The following is a 21,689-nucleotide window of genomic DNA, read 5'->3' as shown; positions in this document are numbered from 1 at the left end:
GTACATATTATTTAATTTCAGTATTTCCCCATTTCAATCATTGGTGCTAGGATTAAAACCCAGCCCTAACAAACATTTCTACAGACATACACACCTTGACTAGCCATACAGCTCTATTTGCATTTGACAGGTCCAGATCCTTATCAGAGTGGGATGAGACTGTGCTCATGCTGACTTGTACTGCAAACACAAGGGACATTAAATTAGTATGTACATGTGCACACAAATCTCTGCTATTGATTTCTTGTGTAATGAAACACACACACACACACACACACACACACACACACACACACACACACACACACACACACACACACACAAATTAACAGAAATCACTGACTAACTACAAGCAATGATTCTATATATACAAATCCACGTAAAATACTATGCGCAATAAACACACGGTCATTAGCCACCTTACCCTAGTACTAAAGTTGCCTACTGCCCTTTCTTGTTCTGTGATATTTATATTTACCATGGCCCTAAGAAGTTGAGTTTCAGGCATCAGCCATACCCCTTAGAGTTAAGGAGGGCCAATGAAAACATTTAATTGTTCATTGGAAGATTAAGCTGTTAAACCCTCTGCTAAGTTTGCACTTAGTTACTTCCAGGATTAAGATAGTGATTGTGGTCTTAGTTTCAGGGAACCTGCCACAGCATGTTGTACGTTTGGCCTGGGTTCAAGTCTCACCACCTGAACTTGCACGGTAATTTCTAGAGAGGTCGGCCACGATCCAGACCTCCATCAGGACCAAGAGGGATTTTGCTTCCTGTTATCATATAGCTGACAATGGGCGTTGATCATTCAGCAGAGCTTAATTTTTTAATTGTTGAAACCCATTTACAGAAATTAAAAAGATTGATTGCATTCTAACCTCGACATTTAATAATCCAGCCCTCCAGTCCTACAATATCAGGACAAAAACTGTTAGTACAGAGTGTGGTTTAGTTGTAGGAGCCGTGGCTGGACTACTGTTGATTTGTTAATTATTTTGCAATTGTTTCAGACTGAGCAGATGAGCTGTACAATTATTTTGCAATTGTTTCAGACTGAGCAGATGAGCTGTACAAGGCCCACACCTGTCAAGGCACAAAGGACTAAAATATGAAGTACATATTCGAGGAAGCGAGGGTGAAGGTATGGTGCAGGAGTCGCTTGGCACAGTCAAGAGTTTGGGGGAAGCCCCTGTTTCTGTTTCATTCTGTGGAAGTGAAATGGTAAGTGACACACTACTATCTATGAAAGAAGCAGTCACCAATTTGCAAGCAGTTAGAGATCTTTTCCATATGAGTAAACTATCACTGGCCAGCAGTGGAGATTGAGGACAAAGATAGAACATTACCAAAACAGGTGGAAAATTCTTGGAAAATTAGGAGAGCAGAGAACATGCTGAGGCAGTTGGAGCAATTGCAAGATGACCTGAGTGAATTTTTGCAGTAGGTGGAGTTGGGTAATGGTGATGGTGTGGAAGATGGAGAAGTGCACGATCAATGGAATTCAGGGTTAGTGATTGGTGGGAATAAGGGGGCAACAGTACTTGGTAAACTGCCCCATCCTTTGCAAAATTTTATGAGTGCTATTGGTATGATGTGTGATAGTTACATTGATAATGTAGTTAAGTTTTTGTATATGACAGTTGATTTGCAAGAGAAAGCTGGATTGTCTGGTATTGCAGATACTGAATTAATAGTTTCAATCACATCACATGTGGAGTGTGGTTTCATATCTTATGTGCAAAGGGCTGTAGATCGTGGGGAGGGATTTAGCTAACTTCATAGTCAAACTGTAGTGGAGATGATATCCGAACTTGCCCTCCAAGGGTTGGTGTATGTACATTACAGTAGAGAGCAGACACCCTAAGAAATGATAGGTGACTATATATGGAGAGTAAAATGAAGTGTTCAGGCACTGGGATTGAGCTATGCTGAAAAACAAGTGGTACGCCATGGACTAAGACTGGATGGTAGGTTGCGAGTGATACTGTGTCAAGCACCACACAACTGTCAACAGTTGAGGGAACTATCATGTCAGGTTCAGGGAATAAAGTATAAGGCCAAAAGAAGGCGGGTTAATCTTCAGGTCTGGTGCAACTAGGAGGTTGAAAGAAGGCAAAATAATCGTGATGGAAGCCAGATTAAATATTTTAGATGCAGAAAGAGGGTTCGCATATAGAGGTTTTGTGATCAGAATAGAGATCTGACAATTAAGGAAGTGGCAGCAGAAGAGAGTTAACAGCAAATACCATATAGCTGGAATATTGGAACCAAGGGTGGGGATCTTGCCATTTGTGTGTTGGTATGTATACAAGGCACCCATCTGTGGATTACTAGATTCTGGAAGTGCCATTACAGCCACTGATAGTTGGTGGATGGAAAAGAACCAATCACATTTTAAATTTCCAACAATAAATCTGCTGGAGGATGGTATACTGTGGCTAACAAACCACAGGTTGAAGTTATAGGATCGGTCTCGGTAAAATTGGGGACTGATAACTTCACGTGGAAAGTACTGGTTAGGATTGTGGATAATCTTACAACAAGCCTGGTACTAGGATCTGATTTCATTGTCAAGGTCAGCCTCATGCCCAAGTTGTCCAATTAGTATTTCCAGTTTAGTTTGAAAAAAAAAAAAAGTTTTGTCAACATCAGGGTGCGAAACACCAAGGGTAGGTACAGGGAAGGAAACAGTACTTGTTGCCAGGGGTATAGTTGTTTAAAATGATAGAACAGTTTCATGGGAGATTGGCACTTACTCATTTGATGAAACATAAAACTGAGGTAAGTGATGACGTACCTGCACGGAGATCGCCTTATAGATTGTCTCCTCCTCACATGAAACAGCTAAAGCTCACAGTAGAGAAGATGTTCCTACAGGAGGTTATCCAACCATCCTCTGTGCATTATTCTTCCCTTATATCCATGGTTACGAAGCCGCAAGGAGGAATTCAGCCTGTTGTTGACTACCATGAACTTAATAAGAAGATAATTTTACATTTGGTACCATTATCCCATCTCCACTCCTGTTTTGCATGGTTTAAGGGAGCTAAGATTTTCAGCACTCTAGATTTAGATCGGGCATACTACCAAATATACCTTCAAGAGACGTCTAAAGCATTAACTGCATTTAGTACAGATTGGAACTTACATTAATTTAACCGTGTTTCGTTTGGCCTTTCAACAGCTGCAGTATTATCACAACTTCCTGGATCAAGTCTTTGAGGGGATTAAATTTGAGATCTTGTATCATCACTTAGATTATGCGGTACTTTATAGTGTATCTATGGAAGATAATTTCTGAGACTTTGAGATAGTGTTCGATCAATCCTGACAAGGGGAAGTTTGGTTGCCCCTTGATACAGTTCCTTGGACACATGGTATCTGCAGAGGGTCTCACTATAGATAGTGAAAGAGTCAGATGATTTCCTACACCCTGTAATGTGAAGCACGTGGCAAAATTTATAGGTATGCCCAGATTTTTTAGCAAGTTCATTCCTGGATTTTCCCAAAGGGCAGCCCCCTTGAATGCTTTGGGGAAGAAAGCAGTGAGATTTCAGTGGGGTGAGTGTCAAGATGCTGCTTTCCTCAATATCAGTGATGGCACTGGATTTTGATAAGACTTTTATTGTTAAGACTGATGCACCACAGACAGGTATAGGGGCCACCGTCCTACAAGAAGATGGTGAAGGGCATTGTCCAGTTGCCTTTGTTTCAAATTCACTTAATCACTTTGAGCAGCAGTATTCTGTTTACGAGCTTGAAGCATTAGCAGTCTTATTTGCTCTGGAAAAATTTAAGCTGTATTTGGCGCACCAGACGTTCGAACTTGTGATTGACAACTAGGCCCTTAGTTGGGTGCTGGGGAACCCTAGAAGAACTGGACGGATTGCTTGAAGGGAAACATGAGTATCAACTTTTCAGTTCAGGATAACACACTTCGAGGGCATTGACAACATGGGCACACACGCCTTAAATAAAATGTTTGAGTATCAGGACCAGGATGAACAAGATCTGGAGGGAGATGGTCAGTTGGCTTAGGAGGTCAATGTGATACTGGCTGAGTATCCTCATTTGATTTCACGGAACTGAGAATTATCAGAATGAGGATTCACAGTTAAAGCTCGTGATGGATAAGATCAACAAGGGTGAGGAGAACTACCCTTGCCTATTGAAGAAAAGGGTTTTGTATTGTCAGAAGTGGGCTGAAGCTCTTTCTGTGCTTTCTTGACTTCACTGACCACAGTTTCTTAACAGGACTTACACCTACTTCTATAGCTGACTGATTGAGAGAATGTAATTCTTGATGCACCATGAAAGATTTCATCTTGTTCATTTCCTGTCATTGTTGATATTCTGTCAAAGCATTTAGAACACAGAAAGTCATCACTGGTAACATCCTGACATTGAAACAGATTCCTGAAATGAGCAAACATCACTCATTCGCAATCTGAAGAAAGTCTGTGACAAGAACATAAACACAGACACCGCCAGACACCATGTCATATTCAACACTGCTCTAGAGACACATTAAGGTTGTCTTTAGCACATAAAGGAGTGAACAATATTGCAACAAAAACTTTTGGTCACATGCCCAGGACATAAAGTGTCTGACAGCCACCAAAGAAAAATTTGAAAACAAACTGATAAAGTTTCTCTTTGACAACTCCTTCTATTCCACAGAAGAATTACCATTATTGTAATGTGCAAAAGGTGGTGGGTAAGAACTACTAATTCAGATCAGTATATCCTTTTTATTAAAAAAAAAAACCCATAGCAGTTTCAGCATGTAACCATATGTACAAAGTAATTGATAGTGTGATTGTAAACTGACTCATTCCACATCATTAAGATTTATTGAGCAAAATTATATGTGGAATGTGAAACTAACCATTGCAGATGGCTGTTCATGAATTATCGTAAGCTGATTCCACATACCATTTGCTGTAGCACTCAGCACAACATTGTTGCAGCTGGCCAAATTTTGTATCAAACAAAATAAAAAAACATTAGTTTAGCAAAAAATCCTACTAAAAGTTCTATGCATGTTTATGTTTTACTGGCCTCACTTACTTCTGTTAAAAATATAATTTATTTTTATTTATGTAACAATTCCTCAGTATTACAGATAATTTCCATAACTAAAATTTTTCATTTTGGTATTGTAATTATGTATATCATTGTTCGTTTTCAACTGTAGTTGTTTATTTACCATACACGTCATGAGAGAATAAATGTACTGTGAAGCAGTGGTCAGAATGCCTAACTCCTTAAACAGATGTGTACAAGATGATCATGGCCGAGCACCACATACACTCCTGGAAATTGAAATAAGAACACCGTGAATTCATTGTCCCAGGAAGGGGAAACTTTATTGACACATTCCTGGGGTCAGATACATCACATGATCACACTGACAGAACCACGGGCACATAGACACAGGCAACAGAGCATGCACAATGTCGGCACTAGTACAGTGTATATCCACCTTTCGCAGCAATCGACCATCATTGGCACCAAGGCAGAAGCGTCTCCCATGGAGACGATCGTAGAGATGCTGGATGTAGTCCTGCGGAACGGCTTGCCATGCCATTTCCACCTGGCGCCTCAGTTAGACCAGCGTTCGTGCTGGACGTGCAGACCGCGTGAGACGACGCTTCACCCAGTCTCAAACATGCTCAATGGGGGACAGATCCGGAGATCTTGCTGGCCAGGGTAGTTGACTTACACCTTCTAGAGCACGTTGGGTGGCACGGGATACATGCAGACGTGCATTGTCCTGTTGGAACAGCAAGTTCCCTTGCCGGTCTATGAATGGTAGAACGATGGGTTCGATGACGGTTTGGATGTACCGTGCACTATTCAGTGTCCCCTCGACGATCACCAGAGGTGTACGGCCAGTGTAGGAGATCGCTCCCCACACCATGATGCCAGGTGTTGGCCCTGTGTGCCTCGGTCGTATGCAGTCCTGATTGTGGCGCTCACCTGCACGGCGCCAAACACGCATACGACCATCATTGGCACCAAGGCAGAAGCGACTCTCATCGCTGAAGACGACACGTCTCCATTCGTCCCTCCATTCACGCCTGTCGCGACACCACTGGAGGCAGGTTGCACGATGTTGGGGCGTGAGCGGAAGACGGCCTAACGGTGTGCGGGACCGTAGCCCAGCTTCATGGAGATGGTTGCGAATGGTCCTCGCCGATACCCCAGGAGCAACAGTGTCCCTAATTTGCTGGGAAGTAGCGGTGCGGTCCCCTACGGCACTGCGTAGGACCCTACGGTCTTGGCGTGCATCCGTGCGTCGCTGTGGTCCGGTCCCAGGTCGACGGGCACGTGCACCTTCCGCCGACCACTGGCGACAACATCGATGTACTGTGGAGACCTCACGCCCCACGTGTTGAGCAATTTGGCGGTACGTCCACCCAGCCTCCTGCATGCCCACTATACGCCCTCGCTCAAAGTCCGTCAACTGCACATACGGTTCACGTCCACGCTGTCGCGGCATGCTACCAGTGTTAAAGACTGCGATGGAGCTCCGTATGCCACGGCAAACTGGCTGACACTGACGGCGGCGGTGCACAAATGCTGCGCAGCTAGCGCCATTCGACGGCCAACACCGCGGTTCCTGGTGTGTCCGCTGTGCCGTGCGTGTGATCATTGCTTGTACAGCCCTCTCGCAGTGTCCGGAGCAAGTATGGTGGGTCTGACACACCGGTGTCAATGTGTTCTTTTTTCCATTTCCAGGAGTGTATTATTCTTACAGCATGTTTTTGAGCAATGAAGACTTTCTTCCTTAAAGATGAGTTGGTTGGTTGGTTTTGGGCTTTGATGGGGCTAAACATTGAGGTCATCAGTCCCAAGTTCCCAACAGACATACTTGTAAAAGACCTATACAGTAAAAGTGTAACCTCTGCACCCAGAGGGAGGGAACACCAAGGGGAACAGTGCTAAAATGGACACTGCAGTAACACAAAATAAAGAACACTTAAAAGGAGCAGAGCAAATAGTTGACTAGAGTAAAACAGTCTACAGCGGTTGATGGATTAGGTAAAAGGTCAACCACTCAACGACAAACAAAGAACCTCCAGCTGGAAAGCGTTGATAGAGGTACTAACACAACTTGTTACCATAAATGACACTATTTTGGTATCCACGTCACAATTAAAAGTCGCTGGAGTGGGTGTAGCCTGAGAAATCATGCGAGAGTGTCCACACTAGAGCGAGTGATAAAACCCAGCTGGACGCATAAAACTTAAACTGAATCAACTATAGAGGCATCGTCACCGACAATTAAAGGAAGTGCAGCTGGTAAATTAAAGGACTGCCGCAAGAGGGCTAAAAGGGGGCAGTCCATCAGAAGATGGACCACTGTCAGCCCAGCATCACAACAACACAACGAAGAAGATAGCTGTGGGTCAACCGCATATGTCCAATTCGGAGACAGCAGAGAACAACCGAGTCCCTATGCGTGCCCTTCAAGGATGAGTTCCATACGGCCGTGAACGACTTGACCATGCAGAGTTTATTTGGCGTGTTCCAGACAGGCCATTCAGAGCTCCAGACATCGTGGACCTTGCGATGTAAGGCTGACCGGAGGTCTCTTTCCACGAGACCAAGCTCCAGGGGTGGCAAAGAGGTGGCCTGCTTGGCCAACCGATCGACATGTTCATTTCCTGGAATGCCGATGTGGCCCGGGGTCCACACAAATGTCGCTGAACGACCACACTCAGAGAGAGCAGAAACAGCATCCTGAATACCACGCACCAAAGGGTCCCGAGAAAAACACCGGTCGAATGCTTGCAATCCACTCAGGGAGTCACTGCATATGACAAATGACTCCCCAGGGCAGGAGGAAAGGTGAGCGAGTGTACGATAAAGAGCAAGCAGCTCCGCAGTGAAAACACTGCTCCCACAAGGCAGGGAATGCTCCTCAACACAGTCGCCGTGGATGAAAGCAAACCCAGTGCGTCCATCGACCACAGAACCATCAGTGTAGACTACATCTGCATCGCGAAACGAGGCAAGAAGAGCCAGGAATTGTTGACGAAGACTGGCAGGTGGAACGGAGGACTTGGAGTCGCAGGATGAATCCAAGCAAAGCCGCAAGCGAAGGAGGGACCAAGGAGGGGTAAAAGAAGAGGGCCCGAAGGATGGAGGAAGGGGAAAGGATGAGAGAAGGGAATGAATGCGGATGGCAATCGGGAGACCCGACCTAGGCCGCCATCGTGGGGAGGGGAGTGCAGAAGATGGACTCTGCAGTTTGGGTGGTCGGGCAAGGCATGGACGCGGGCGATGTATGATGCAAGCAACTGTTGTCAGCGGAATTGTAGGGGAGGGATTCCGGCTTCTACAAGAAGGCTAGTCAACGGACTAGTGCAGAAGGCACCTGTCGCCAGTCTGACACCACAATGGAGAATCGGGTCAAGGATCTGCAACGTTGAAGGTGCTGCTGAGTCGTACACCACGCTCCCGTAGTCGAGATGGGACTGAGATGGGCCTTATAGAGCTATAGGAAGGTTGTACATGCAGCCCGCGAAACGGCGCGGCTGAGGCAGCGAAGGATGTTGAGGTGCCACCAGCACCATTGTTTAAGCTCACAAAGATGAGGTGTCCAAGTGAGCTGAGCGTCAAACAGCTTGCCAAGGAAGAGATGCATCTCCTCAATACGAAGGAGTTCATTGGCAAGGTGAGCTCTGGGTGGAGGTGGACTGTTCGACAATGACAGAAATGCATCACTCGGGTCTTAGAGGCTGAGAACTGAAAACCATGGCTGGATGCCCAAAAATGTGCCTTACGGAAAGCTCTCTGCAGCCGCCGTTCAGCGACACTGATGCTTGGGGAACTGTAATAAAGACAAAAGTCATCGGCATATAGAGGGGAACAGACCGGTGAGCCCACCACAGCCGCAAGACCATTAATCACCACCAAAAAGATGGGAACACAGAGAACCAAGCCCTGCGACACACCATTCTCCTGAATATGAGCAGAGCCACAATATGTGCCAACTGTAACCCGAAAGGAGCGATTGGAGAGAAAATTTCGTAGAAAAATCAGAAGTGGACCCCGTAAGCCCCATTCGTGCAGCGTAGCAAGGATATGATGGCGCCAGGTGGTATTGTACGCCTTCCGAAGATCAAAGAAAACAGCAACTAGTTGCTCTTGCCGAGTAAAAGCTGTACGAATAGCCGAATCGAGCGAGACTAAATTGTCGATCACTGACAGCCCTGAAAGAAACCCCCCTGTTGCTGGGATAGGAGTCCCCAAGCTTCGAGGGTCTACACGAGCCACTGACTCGCCATCCGTTCCAGGAGTTTGCATAATGTTAGTAAGACTGATAGGGCGATAGCTATCAACCACCAGCGAATCTGCACCAGGCTTCAGCACCGGGATGGTAATGTTATCCTGCCAACGAGTTAGGAAAACGCCCTCCGCCAGGATGCGGTTAAATAGGGCGAGTAATTCACCCTGACAGTGCGCCGAGAGATGGCGAAGAAACTGGTTGTGAATTTGGTCTGGACCTGGAGAGGTATTGGGGCAGGCTGTAAGGGCACTTTGGAACTCCCATTCACTAAATGGGGCGTTTTATCATTCCCAACACTGTGTGCGAAACGACAACTGCGTACACTCAGCCTGCTCTTTAATGGTGCGGAATTCTGTGCTGTAGCCTGCTGTCGCAGAAACACGAGCGAAGTACTCTGCAGGTGTTCGGCGATGGCAATTGGGTCAGTACAAAGTGTACCCCAAAGAGAAAGGCAAGGGACAGACGCACGAGGGTGAAAGCCAAAATTGCACTGAACCTGCAACCACACCTGAGATGGGGAGGTGCGAGAACCTATGTTGGCAACATATCGTTCCCAGCAGTCCTGTTTGCTCCGCCAGATTAACTGCCGAGCCCGGGCCCACAGCCGTTTAAAGGCAACCAGATTCTCTAGGGAAGGATGACGCCGGTGTTGCTGCAGGGCTCGCCATCAGTCCTGGATAGCTTCTGCAATCTTTGGTGTCCACCAAGGGACTGACTTACACCTTAGGGTACTTGAAGAGCAGGGGACAGTTGCCTCGGCAGCAGAAACAATGTCCATAGTGACCTTGTGCACTGACAAATCAATGCCACTAGGAAGTGGAGCAATGGCCATAGTAGCTGAGGTGTAGGCTGCTCAGTCAGCTCCACGAAGAGACCATCGTGGCAGCTTATCAGGGGGTTGGGATTGAAGAAGAGAAACCAGGATAGGAAAGTGGTCGTCGTGGACCATCCACCTGTGGTATGGAAGAAGACCTGGGCTACAAAGGGAGAGGTCAATGGCCGATTATGTGTCATGAGTCAAGCTAAAATATGTGGGAGCACCAGTGTTGAGGAGGTAAACGTCCTGCTGTGCCAAGAGAGCCTCAACATTCCTACCTTGGCCCGAGATCTGGGCCCCACCCCATAAAGTATGACAACTGTCGAGACTACAGAAAGAGAACAAACATTTCAGTGACTGGACGGGCAGTTCATAATGTTGTGATGCACTTCTTGTTCTTGGACCATTCACTGTTTCTATTTTGGCTTGTTACGAATAAATATGGGGGGGGGGGGGGGGGGGGTATGATGGGGAGTTTCCCTTGTAACTGCAAATGTGGATTAACTGACTTGTTTCAGGTGTTCCAAACTGTTTTTTTCCAATTTAAACTCTCACCAATATGGGCAGCTACAAATTTTGAAGTTTCCACCCTATTTATTATTTCCCCACTCATCACAGGTTTAGTACCCCTAGATGTACAGAACTGAATATGTTATGTATTTTTAAAATTGAGGGTCAGACCATTTGCAGAAAACCAATCAATGATACTTTTAATAACTTTGTTTGCCATTTCTTCTTTTTGTGTATGTATGCTTGGATTAGTTACAATACTAGTGCCATCTGCAAAAAGTAAATTCTGCTTGTTTGACACTAGACAAATGATCATTTATTTGTATGAGGAACAACTGTGCACCTAAGATTTAGCCTGCTGGGTGTGATACTGAGATCTTAACCTACATCACCATGTATTTGAGGTCTGCAGCAGAGTACTAAAGATTTGACACAATCAAAACCAGCTTTTACTTTTGAGAAAATGTATAGTTCCCTTAATTTCAGTACGTGACAAAAACGTTACATTGAAACAAGTTCTTTAGTGATAAAATGTTGCTGTAATACTAGTGCACAATATATTAGTACAACTGAAACATTAGCACAGACTCTTCATGATGTTTGTGAACCAGTGGAAGTTACAGACAAGACTGCCGCTGAACCTCTGGAGAATTTGTTCATACTGATGTATGTGGGCAGGTGAAACTCTCATCATTACATGAAGCCAGCTATTAGCTATTTTATTGTTTCTAAGCATGCTTCTTCTTCATACAGATCTGTACATTCTGTATGGAACAAAATTTGCTTTTGTGTTCTTATAAGGAGAGGTCCTCAGTGGTGGGATAGGCTTTTTGAAACCAAATACATGGTGATGTAGGTTAAGATCTCAGTATCACACCCAGCAGTCAGTCACTCTGGTGGGTCCACGTTTGCACGTAATTGATGAAAAAAATTTCATAATTTTGTGTGATGCTCAATAATGTTACAATAGTCGAATTGGATAGTCTGGTTGTGTGGTAAAATAGATAGATAATAGCTTCACATGCAAGAGGTTGTGGGTTTGAATCTCAGTAGGTGCAGTAAACTTTATATTTTTAAATCTTTATAAAAATGACCTTGCTCATAATTTTTATTCAGTTAACTGGCTTAAATGTTACTTTTTATTTATGTTCTTTTGTCACATTATTTTAATCATCACATGAACTTTTTTCATTTGTTTCATTATTTGTTTATAACATTCCTTTTTCTGTCAGAATTTTTTGTGATAATGAATTTAATTATATTTATCTATTACAACTTTTATTTTAAAATTTCCATCCACCAGTTAAGAAACAACAGAACAAATCTACTTATATTGTCTGTGCAGTGGTGTGAAAAATGGGGTTAAAGGAAACTTCCGATTCCACCCGTCTGCTTTAGGGCAAATGGAAAAGCTGATATTATGAACAAAATGACAAAGGAATGGAAATAAAAAAATACATTTAAATCAGTTATGGTAACTGAACAAAAATAATGATCCAAATCATTTCAATGAAGACTTAAAAGTAAAAAATTACTGCACCTGACTAAATTCGAATCCACAACTCATGCATATAAAGCTATTATCCTATCCTTTACGCCATGCACCCCAACTATTTGGTGCAACTTTTTTAATGCTATAGAGTGACGCATAGAAAGTCTGAATTCTTTCTCGTCAATTACTCGCAAACGAGGGCCCACCGCGTTGAATGGCTGTAGTATGTGATACATGTATACACGGTTTCAAGAAGTCGAACCCACTGCTGGGGACCTCTCCTTGTTAGAATTTCAACAGTTTGTGGTGAGGCAGATGGAGAATAGGTCTTAAGTTATTAGAATTGAGAATAGAGGTAGACATTCTTAAGAACCAACGTAATGATTATTTCAAGCAAACTACTATTAGCCATGAAACCAGTTCACCACAAACAACTGTAGAGGGGTAAATTTGAAAGTGAAATTAAGTCTAAAGTGGTAAATGCCCCCACAAATGTTTCTTGGCTCTGGCCAACCACACACACTTGGGCAGTCATGTCAACATAGCAGACTATACATTAAATCACTGTCCTTGTAAGCCTAATTGTAAAAGATACCTTAGGAGAAATAGCTCGGGAACGAAACATCATTCAATCATATGTGGTGGTTTTGAGCCAAATGCTTCATGCGTATGCCAAAACAGTTTGAATCCAAAGTAAAGCAAACAAGCTGGTAATGGTTGCTTACAGTAATAAATACAGGTTTTACAATCCTACAAGAAAGAAAAGTGGCATTTTATGAGGCAGGAACTTCAATGAAAATGCCACATGATATCCTACAGAACACTGGAACAAAAACATGAGATCTATGTGTGAACGCAACTTCTCAAAAAGTAAAAAGGAGGTGAAATCCAATAACCTGTTACAGAGGTTAACTAGTGCCAAATCAAGATCCCTGTGATTTTGAGTAGCTTAGGCCTACTCAGCTACTAATGAATCTTAGAAATAGATATGAAATTTGCCCTCCAGTTCACTTCCAAAGTTGTGTGGCTTCAGCAGCAGTTATTGATGTGCCACAATCTTTACAGGTGATGGTATCCAAAGACTCTGAGAAAAGGTATGAAGCAATTAGATGAAATACCCTCTTTGGCCCTAAATATATAACTTGGATTTCGTAGATCTAACTCAACATCACAAAGATGTTGATTGTGAGTGAGTTTCGAAATTTAAGTGGAAGTCAGATGGTAGCATTAAGAGGTATAAAACTAGATTAACTGCAAAAAAATATTTCCAGTAACTGGGACTAACTTACTGAGAAACTTTCAGCTGTTATTAGGTATGAATCAATTTGTATGATTCTTTTTGCTTTGGCCACAGTGTATAACACAAACAGGAAGCAATTTTATGTGAAAAATGACTTTCTCAATTGGGATCTGCAAGAAGATATCTTTAAACTGTCGGAACATTTAGACTGTGATAGTGTCCATTTCGTCTGGAAACTAAATAAAACCCTTTATAGAGTGATGGAGTCGCCTTGACGTTGAAATAAAAAATTTGTTCTGTTTCTAAACATTCTTAATATTTCAAACAGTTTCATTTGGATAATTGTGTATTTTGTGCTCAATCTGATGGCAAATAAGTGTTGATGGCCTAGCTCAGAATAAATCACTCACACGTATTACTAAATAATTTAAGAATTCTGAATTATGTCTGAAATTGTGGCTCATGACTCATGCTACTTTGTATGAATGGGAATCAGTTTCCAATCGATTAATGATCCAAGATATAACAGTCTCCCCCATTCAACTACACAGACCACTATTTACGAAAATGTTAATATGTAATAGTTAAACAGCACTAGAACCGTCACAGAGAAGTAGCTTACTCTTTTCCCCATTAGGTCTTACGATCAACAACTTATTTTTTATATCATTCTACATCTCTGACGTCTTATTCTGTGTTCGTCCTAATTAATACCATTTTACAAACTGGAGTACGCAACTTTAATTTCATTCCAGCAAACTTTAGCTTTGCTTTATCATTAATTAAACTAGCAATTCTGTCATGTCAATTTTGTTTACGACAGCTATTAACACAATAAATGCTGTTAATTTAATGACAGAATGTTTCATACTGACTGAAGTATTACCTCGATCTGGTGGAAGAAAGAAACCAGTTGAGTATAATTTTACTTTGTTACTTTTGCGCGTCTCTATGTCAACATACACAATACACAACCTATATCCTCATCATTATCCACAAACTTGCAACTAACACAACAAACTCGTGTAGTGTGGGAATTCCAAAGATACGGAACGCTACTATCATAGATATCCAACGTCAGCGTAAGCGACGCGCCGGGGAAGTTGCCATGTATATGATGCACACTAAATAGAGTTAGGCCAAGTCGTTCTGCCTGCACACGTATATTATATAATGTCAGTTTATCAAACCTTCACTATATTAAACCAGCATTACACCATCAATAGTACTGACAAACTCGTTAGTTATCAATGTGGTTTAACGAATTTAAAATGTGGAATAGCAATAAGAAAGTGTGTCCTGCAGTTATATTTGCTATACCTTACAAGGAACAGAAAACAGCGAAAAAGAGGTTATGGGTCAGTGAATGGTTGCAAAAAGGAGCGACTGGTCACATGTTAATTTACTGACATGAAAGATTTCATAAATTATTTCCCGATGTGTCCTGCACGGTATGACAAGTTATTAATGCTGATGGGAGACAAAACAGAGAAGCAAAAGATGTTAATGAGAGGCAATTGCACTCGACGAGAGATGAATTTTTAGATTTCTGGCGACAGGCAAGTCATTCGAATGCTCGAAGTTTAGTTCTGTAACACCAGCAAGCAAATTAGCAAAATTCAATGGAAACCTGTGAAGCAGTTATACTTGCCTGGCAATGATATGTCTTCAGTCAAGTAACGTAAAACATTGTTTTCTTTTGGAAATAAACTGGTGAAACTGACATGCATTTCACAGATACGTTACTAGTCATTGTAGATATACATCACATTGTTCAAAGTGGGAGCGTTTTTCCTTACTGCTTCGTAATTCGCCGTCCTATACTATATTTTCTAACTAATAAAGTTAACAGTGTCAGTGAATTATCTACTGACCATACTAAAGTGGTATTAAGCTGCAATGACTACTCAAAGATTACTTGAAAAATTTAGTCTGGCATTTGATACGCACAAAAGTGAATTAAAAACATTAACACATGTCATGTGGTTGGTTCATGAAGCTCTATCAGCATCTGATGGAGAATATTGTCGAACTGTTACGTGTTCAGTATGTACTGTTTTCTGTCTCCTGATATCACACAGTTCAGAACTGGAGCCAGAAGAGAATTAACTGAATTAATAGAGCGGTTTCGATCTTCCTATCAGACATGCTTCTAACAGCTCGTCACTAGACGTTCAATACCATGGACGCTTAGGTCCTGGAAGTGTGATATACTCACTGTCAAGAGAGGGGAGATTCAAGCATGTGCATTCTAACTTCCCGCAGGAAGCAATAGCGAGGAGTAAAGGAATGATAGTCCACTTTGTATAATTCCTTTCCTGGAATAGTTAATTTGAGCTTGTTCTTTCATCCCTAACACACAAGCGAGCACTTGGTTAAATGAGCATCTAAAATAAGGACGCTAGGCTGGTGTTGTCACAAGACCATCACCGTTCGCTATGTGGCGCGATTTGTGTCTTGAATGCCGAATATACGAAAGTGTTAAACATTCTGTTCCGTCATAACATTAAGCGCCCGTACGTCGGCCTGGAACGTAACAGCAGAGAAGGCTGTGATACGACGTCAGCCAATACGATGCTGACTAGGTCGACACCACAACAGGAGCGGCACCTATACAAAGAGAATACAAGCGCCGCTCCAGCTAGCCTCAGCCGCACTAGAAGAGCCGCAATAGAAGATGAGCCGTGATCCAAACGATTTAGCTATGACTTGTGATCTGTATTAATTGCTTGCATGGAAATTGTATATATCTTAGGACATTGAATATTTGCATGTCGACAATTGCTTGCGACACCTTGCTATAAAAAGCCAAAGTTAAGTACAGGTTGTACATAAACACTTTCAGTTATTTATTGCACAAGAATTAAACATTGTACGGATGTCATACATATTGCATTTTGAAGATAAACTCTGAAAGTTTTTTATACAAACATTTTATATGCAAACCATGAGTGACCTGGCAATGTCAATACAGTAATCGAATTCTTGCCATACCCATCCCAGCATGGCATCGTCGACTGTGTCTGCCCCCAGTACCTGAGTGGTCAGCATGGCAGACTGTCAATCGTAAGGGCCCACGAACGATTCCCAGCTGGGTCAGAGATTTTCTCTACTCAGGGACTGCATGCCGTGTTGTCCTAATCATCATCATTTTATCCCCATCGACGCTCAAGTCGCTGAAGTGGCTTAAAATCGAAATACTTGCGAACGGTCTACCCCAACGGGAGGCCCTAGTCACACGACATTTACATTTTTATCGTCGACTGTGGCAGCTGCTTCCCATATTCTCTCCCGAAGGTCTGCTGCATCACATGGTAGAGGTGGTACATTTAATGTGTCCCCATAGGAAAAAGTCACATGGAGTGAGATCTGGTGATCGGGAAGGTCATTTCATGAAACAGCTATCCACTTCTGTAGCATGGCTGGTTCATAAATGTGGCAGCTGTTGAAAGATGAACAGAGAGTCCGATTGTATTTGAGGCATCAGCCATTGCTGCATCATGTCCAAGTGGGAATATCCAGTGACAGTGCTCTTGGCAAAGAAGAATGGCCCGTATAGTTTTCGACGTGACAAGGCACAAAAAAAAAAAAAAAAAAAAATCACCTTTGGGAATCACGCTCAAATTCAGTGTGGATGCTTTGTATCCCAGATTCGACAATTATGCCTCTTCACTTTCTCATTAGTGTGAAAAGTGGCTTCGTCGCTAAAAATTAAGTGATCAATAATGCCATCCTCATCCTCATTCAATTGTTGCAACTGCGAACAAAACTCAAACCACTTCTCTTTGTCGTCATCATTGAGCTTCGCACTAGCTCCAATTTGAATTGTTTCATTGACAGCTTCTGTCATAGGACTTTCCACGCTCTCATTGGAGCCATTTCGAGTTCACAGGATGCACGACGCACCAATTTCTTTGGATTCCTTATTAATGTCTGTCGTACAAGCTCCACATTCACTTCTCTCACACTGGGACGTCCACTTCTCTTTGCTGGGCACAAGCAACCTGTCGTAACAAATTTTTTGTGCCAGTGGTAAATGGCTTCTTACCATACTTGGTTCTAAACATTGGTTGAACAGCTGCAGCACACTTGTTTTGTCGAACTCCAACACACAGAAAGCTTGCTCTACACTTCAACTCGGCATGTTCGGCGACTAGTGCTGACTAGCGGCAAATTAACAAACTGTGCTGTGACGGTACACATGAAAAAACTTCCAGGGTTTCTCTTCAAAATGACATATGAGGGTAGAATGAAAGGAAAATTTCCCACTTTATCACTACCTTGCAGATGCTGTGTCCCATTGCTCGTGTGCTGACTATAACACAATGGTCAAACTCACTTCAGTCTTGATAAGCTGCTATTTTAGCGGCAGTAACCGATCTAAAAACTAAAAACAGTGCCAGACACTTGTAGTCTTATATAGGCACTGCCGACCGCAGTGCCGTATTCTGTCTGTTTACATATCTCTGCATTTGAATATGCATTCCTGTACCAGTTTCTTTGGCACTTCAGTGTAGATCCATATTTTGTTTATGATTGCCTTTGCTGCAGATTTCTGGACTTGCGGGTTGACTGTTGTAGGACTCCCAACAATAAGAAAGGGACGAACTATGCAAAGAAAGCAGCTACTCTGGCAGCAGAGCACTCGTGGATTGCATATGGTTTTATTTTAAGCTATGCGGTAGCTTGAGTCACTCTGATGTACACTCACCAGTCGTCATGCAGACAGTGAAATAACGTTCAGAGTAAATACACTTAGACTGTCAAAATTGTATCAGTGTGTGTGTATGTGTGTGTGTGTGTGTGTGTGTGTGTGTGTGTGTGTGTGTGTGTGTGTGTGTGTGTGGGAGGGTGGGTGGGTGGGTGAGTGGGTGCATTGAAAAATGCATATATTGTGTATGTAGTTTAATTTCTCAAAGTATTTGTAACTTTTGACGAAGTGTAAATGGATCTCTTTGATGCATGCAATGGAGTTGCATCTGGCTGCTGCAAAAACGAACAATTTATGGAGATAGGAACCTGCCTACTTTAAAATGGAAGTGTAAATGTGCCTGTCCACATAGAAAAAAGGCACATGGAATACTGCTGTGTCTACCTAGTGTAAAACTGAATACTTTATACAGCTATGTGACTGCATTTTGTGAAATTAATTACTGTTCAGGGTGTAAATGCACCTCTTGTTACCCTCTCTGTTTACCACACTGCACTCAGTCATTCACCAACCTGCCCACAGCAGATGTTTAACTTTCCAGTACACAGCCACATGAGAGCATCTGATGTACTGCTAGTTGGAATACCATATCATGAAATTTGGAATTTAGACACAATAAATGCCAGTTCTCTCCTGCTACGAACTTTGCATGTTGACTGCTCACAGCAGTGGTGTACATCCCATACTTGACACATCCTGAATACTCTTCCAGCGATATCCCTGAACCATGTCGTTTGCAGTGGTTTCTGTTTTCCCTTGGTTTATTTCTGTTTGAAGTTTCTGCACTTTCCTAGAGGCCATTGCGGAGCCTCTATGAGCGCACTGCTAGCGCGTTCGCTGCGAGGTGGCAGTCTGCCATGGGAGGGCGGACGAAGAGTGGAGACGAGTACTTGGCCCTGCACGTCCTTTATGGAGCGGGACGCTCGGTCCCTTTATGCTAAGTCTGGATGGGCTCAAAAACCAGGGGCGTGAGGGCACATGAGGCCATAATTCTGTGGATAACATTTGGTTTCCGTTCATGGACTGGGGAAGCTATGAAATATGTCTGCGGCTGCCAATAACCTCCAGAAGGTGGTGTCGTCACTGAAAGTAAGATTTTTCATCTAGTTAGTGCGACGGTCGTCGTCTGGCGGGGCCAATCTCCTGGTGTTGTGGGAGCTATTTATAACTGTGTGGCAACGTTTCTCTGCTTTGAGTTTGTGATCGGAAATTGCCTTGCATGTGTGTTACTGACCCCCTGCATGATCGTGTATTTGAATGCCATGCTGACTTACTTAAGGCGAGAGTCGTCAAAAAACCATTTAAAAAAAAATGGCTGTGGACCTTCTGCAAGCCTTTGTTTTCCCATAGACGATGTAGGTCACTATGTGGATAAGCACATTGTAAAATGTTTAAATAACCTTGTACGGTCTGGCAGAGAGATAGAGTGAACTGTGGCCAATTAATTTAATGGTTATCTGAATTGAAAGATTATGTTAGTGTTCGCTAATATCTGTTGTGTTTTAGTACGTAGGCATATTTAACTTTAGTCATTATTATTATGTATATATTCTGTGTTAAGGAATTCTATTTAATTACATTTAAGGCAGTGTTAGATTTTCTATTTGGTAATCCGCCTAGCAACGACTGATGTCGGTTGCTCGGTCTGTCTGAAATGTTGAGTCTATTGGGTGGAGACTGTTGTGGACTTACTCTCCTCAGCTCTGAATTCCCGTATTGATACTACAGTGGCAGTCCTGCTGGAATCTCATTTGCAGAAGTTATCAATCCTTGTGAGCACAAATAAAGCTACCTTTGCCTCTGTAGTTTTCGTCCACTGGCCAGCAAGCTTTGGTTAATGATGAAAAATCGCCAATTGGTCTTTGTCCAACCTAGTGGCTCGTGTTAGACGAGTTCCCTTTCCAATTCGGGTAAATTTTTCCTCCTCCTGGTGGAGCCATCATGCTTCCTGAGACCTGCTTGGGTAATAGTTCCCAGAGCGTCTATTGCCACTCAGTATTCCAGGAGAATGAAATAACAGGTTAATTATTTACTCTACCGTTATGCCCAAGAAAGGCGAATTACAGTAGTTCTGGATAACCCAAGTATTGTACACTATTAAGATACTTCTAGGTTTGGAGAAATTGCTGTTTGGTAAAATTTAGCTCTCTGTGTCGGTAATCCGGCATATTCCACAATCCGATATTCTTATAGAACTGAAAGATTTGATTTTGACACATTTGCAGACATGACTTAATTACTTGCTATTGATGTTAATTGCTTTAAATGAATCTTCTTTAATTTGTGGTTATAATTCTTAATGAGTGATCGTCATTAACGGTGTAACATTTAATGTACGTCTGATTATCCCCTATGTCACCTAGTGACTTCATTCAGAGGCTGAAAAGGCGATCCATGCTCAAGTTTATGGGACTTTATTGACCGCTGATCTTTATCGTTTATGGTCTCAAATATATGTTTGTTGAAAAGGAATAACCATAGATTGCTACTGTTTACTAAGTAATTCTTAAGTTGTATAGCAAATCTTATGAGTGCAAATATCCTCTAATAGTTACACTTGCTTGTTCTGTGGTTTGCACTGAAGGGTGTGATAATAAAGGCAAAAGCTAAAGTGAAGCATTGGGGCTAATTAATCATTTCCCTTATCATTACCTTTAAAGAAAATTGATTGTTTGTCGCTTGTTATTGAAATTGTCTGGGAGAATAGTTTATTGATTGACCCTGTAGAAAGAGTATATCAATCCCCATCATGCCCTACAGTTGTAAACTTTCAGTAAGGTAGTGCAATTGCATTTCTTCTTATTTGATATCTAAATTTTTCTGAAGTTGGTCACCACACCTATATCAAGTTAGATGTTGACAGTATATTAAACTGCTCTCATGCAAATCTTATAAAAAAGTAGATTAAAGTCCCAAATTCACACTAAGTAGGAAGTGCTCTAGTGTTCAGAATGGTTCACTTCCTATAACCCACGGTGAATGAGCAAAAAAAGTCACCTATTTAGAGTAATTGTTCTGAGATTACAGTACAAATATATGTGTGACTAGTTGATCTGTGCAAATAATTCACACTCTATCCTAAGCAGTTATCGATAGGCAATATAGTAATAGTGAAATAAGTAAATGGGAAGATTTATTAATAAAACATATTATATTTTGAATAGTAGTAACAAGTAGTAGTCTCCCTGTAAAAAGATTGTCACATTAATTTTACTTTTTATATGTTGTGATACAGTGTCAAAATCTATAATGAAGAGTCCAGGTAAGTTGGTGCAACTCCTGTAGGAGGATGTAAACTTCCTACCATATAATACAGCTACCTATGTTTCCAGAATGAACACTCTGCAGCTTAGTGTGCGCTGATGTGAAATGCCCTGGCAGATTAAAACGGGACATTTGCCTTTCATGAGCAAGTGCTCTACCAAGGTCCTGAGTTCGAGCCTCTGTCCAGCGCACTGTTTTAATCTGCCACAAAGTTCCATCTACTCATGTATTTTAAAACAAGATTGACCACTGCAAGGAATGTCTAGTGAGTTCACCTGAATTGAAGCAAATACCAAAGAACTGTTAAATTTTGTAATATTTTCTAGATAGCTTTTAGCATAGTCATCATTTCAT

The 21,689-nt window shown here is 42.3% G+C and overlaps 1 protein-coding gene across 1 annotated transcript in view; it reads right to left on the bottom strand.

The window, feature by feature from the left end:
• LOC126336297 (general transcription factor IIF subunit 2) overlaps window positions 1-14,424 on the bottom strand; it is an 87,612-nt gene extending 73,188 nt beyond the window's left edge. Inside the window, exons 1-2 of the mRNA XM_049999834.1 lie at window positions 14,247-14,424; window positions 95-180 (exon numbers count right to left, since the gene is read on the bottom strand). Of these exons, the coding sequence (XP_049855791.1) occupies window positions 95-169 (75 nt within the window). The 5' untranslated portion in view covers window positions 170-180; window positions 14,247-14,424. The remainder of the gene's footprint in view (window positions 1-94; window positions 181-14,246) is intronic.
• Window positions 14,425-21,689: the final 7,265 nt, after the last annotated feature.

This window comes from Schistocerca gregaria, chromosome 2 (assembly GCF_023897955.1).
Source record: "Schistocerca gregaria isolate iqSchGreg1 chromosome 2, iqSchGreg1.2, whole genome shotgun sequence".
NCBI classification, from domain to species: Eukaryota; Metazoa; Arthropoda; class Insecta; order Orthoptera; family Acrididae; genus Schistocerca; species Schistocerca gregaria.
This window is presented reverse-complemented; position numbering and strand designations above follow the sequence as displayed.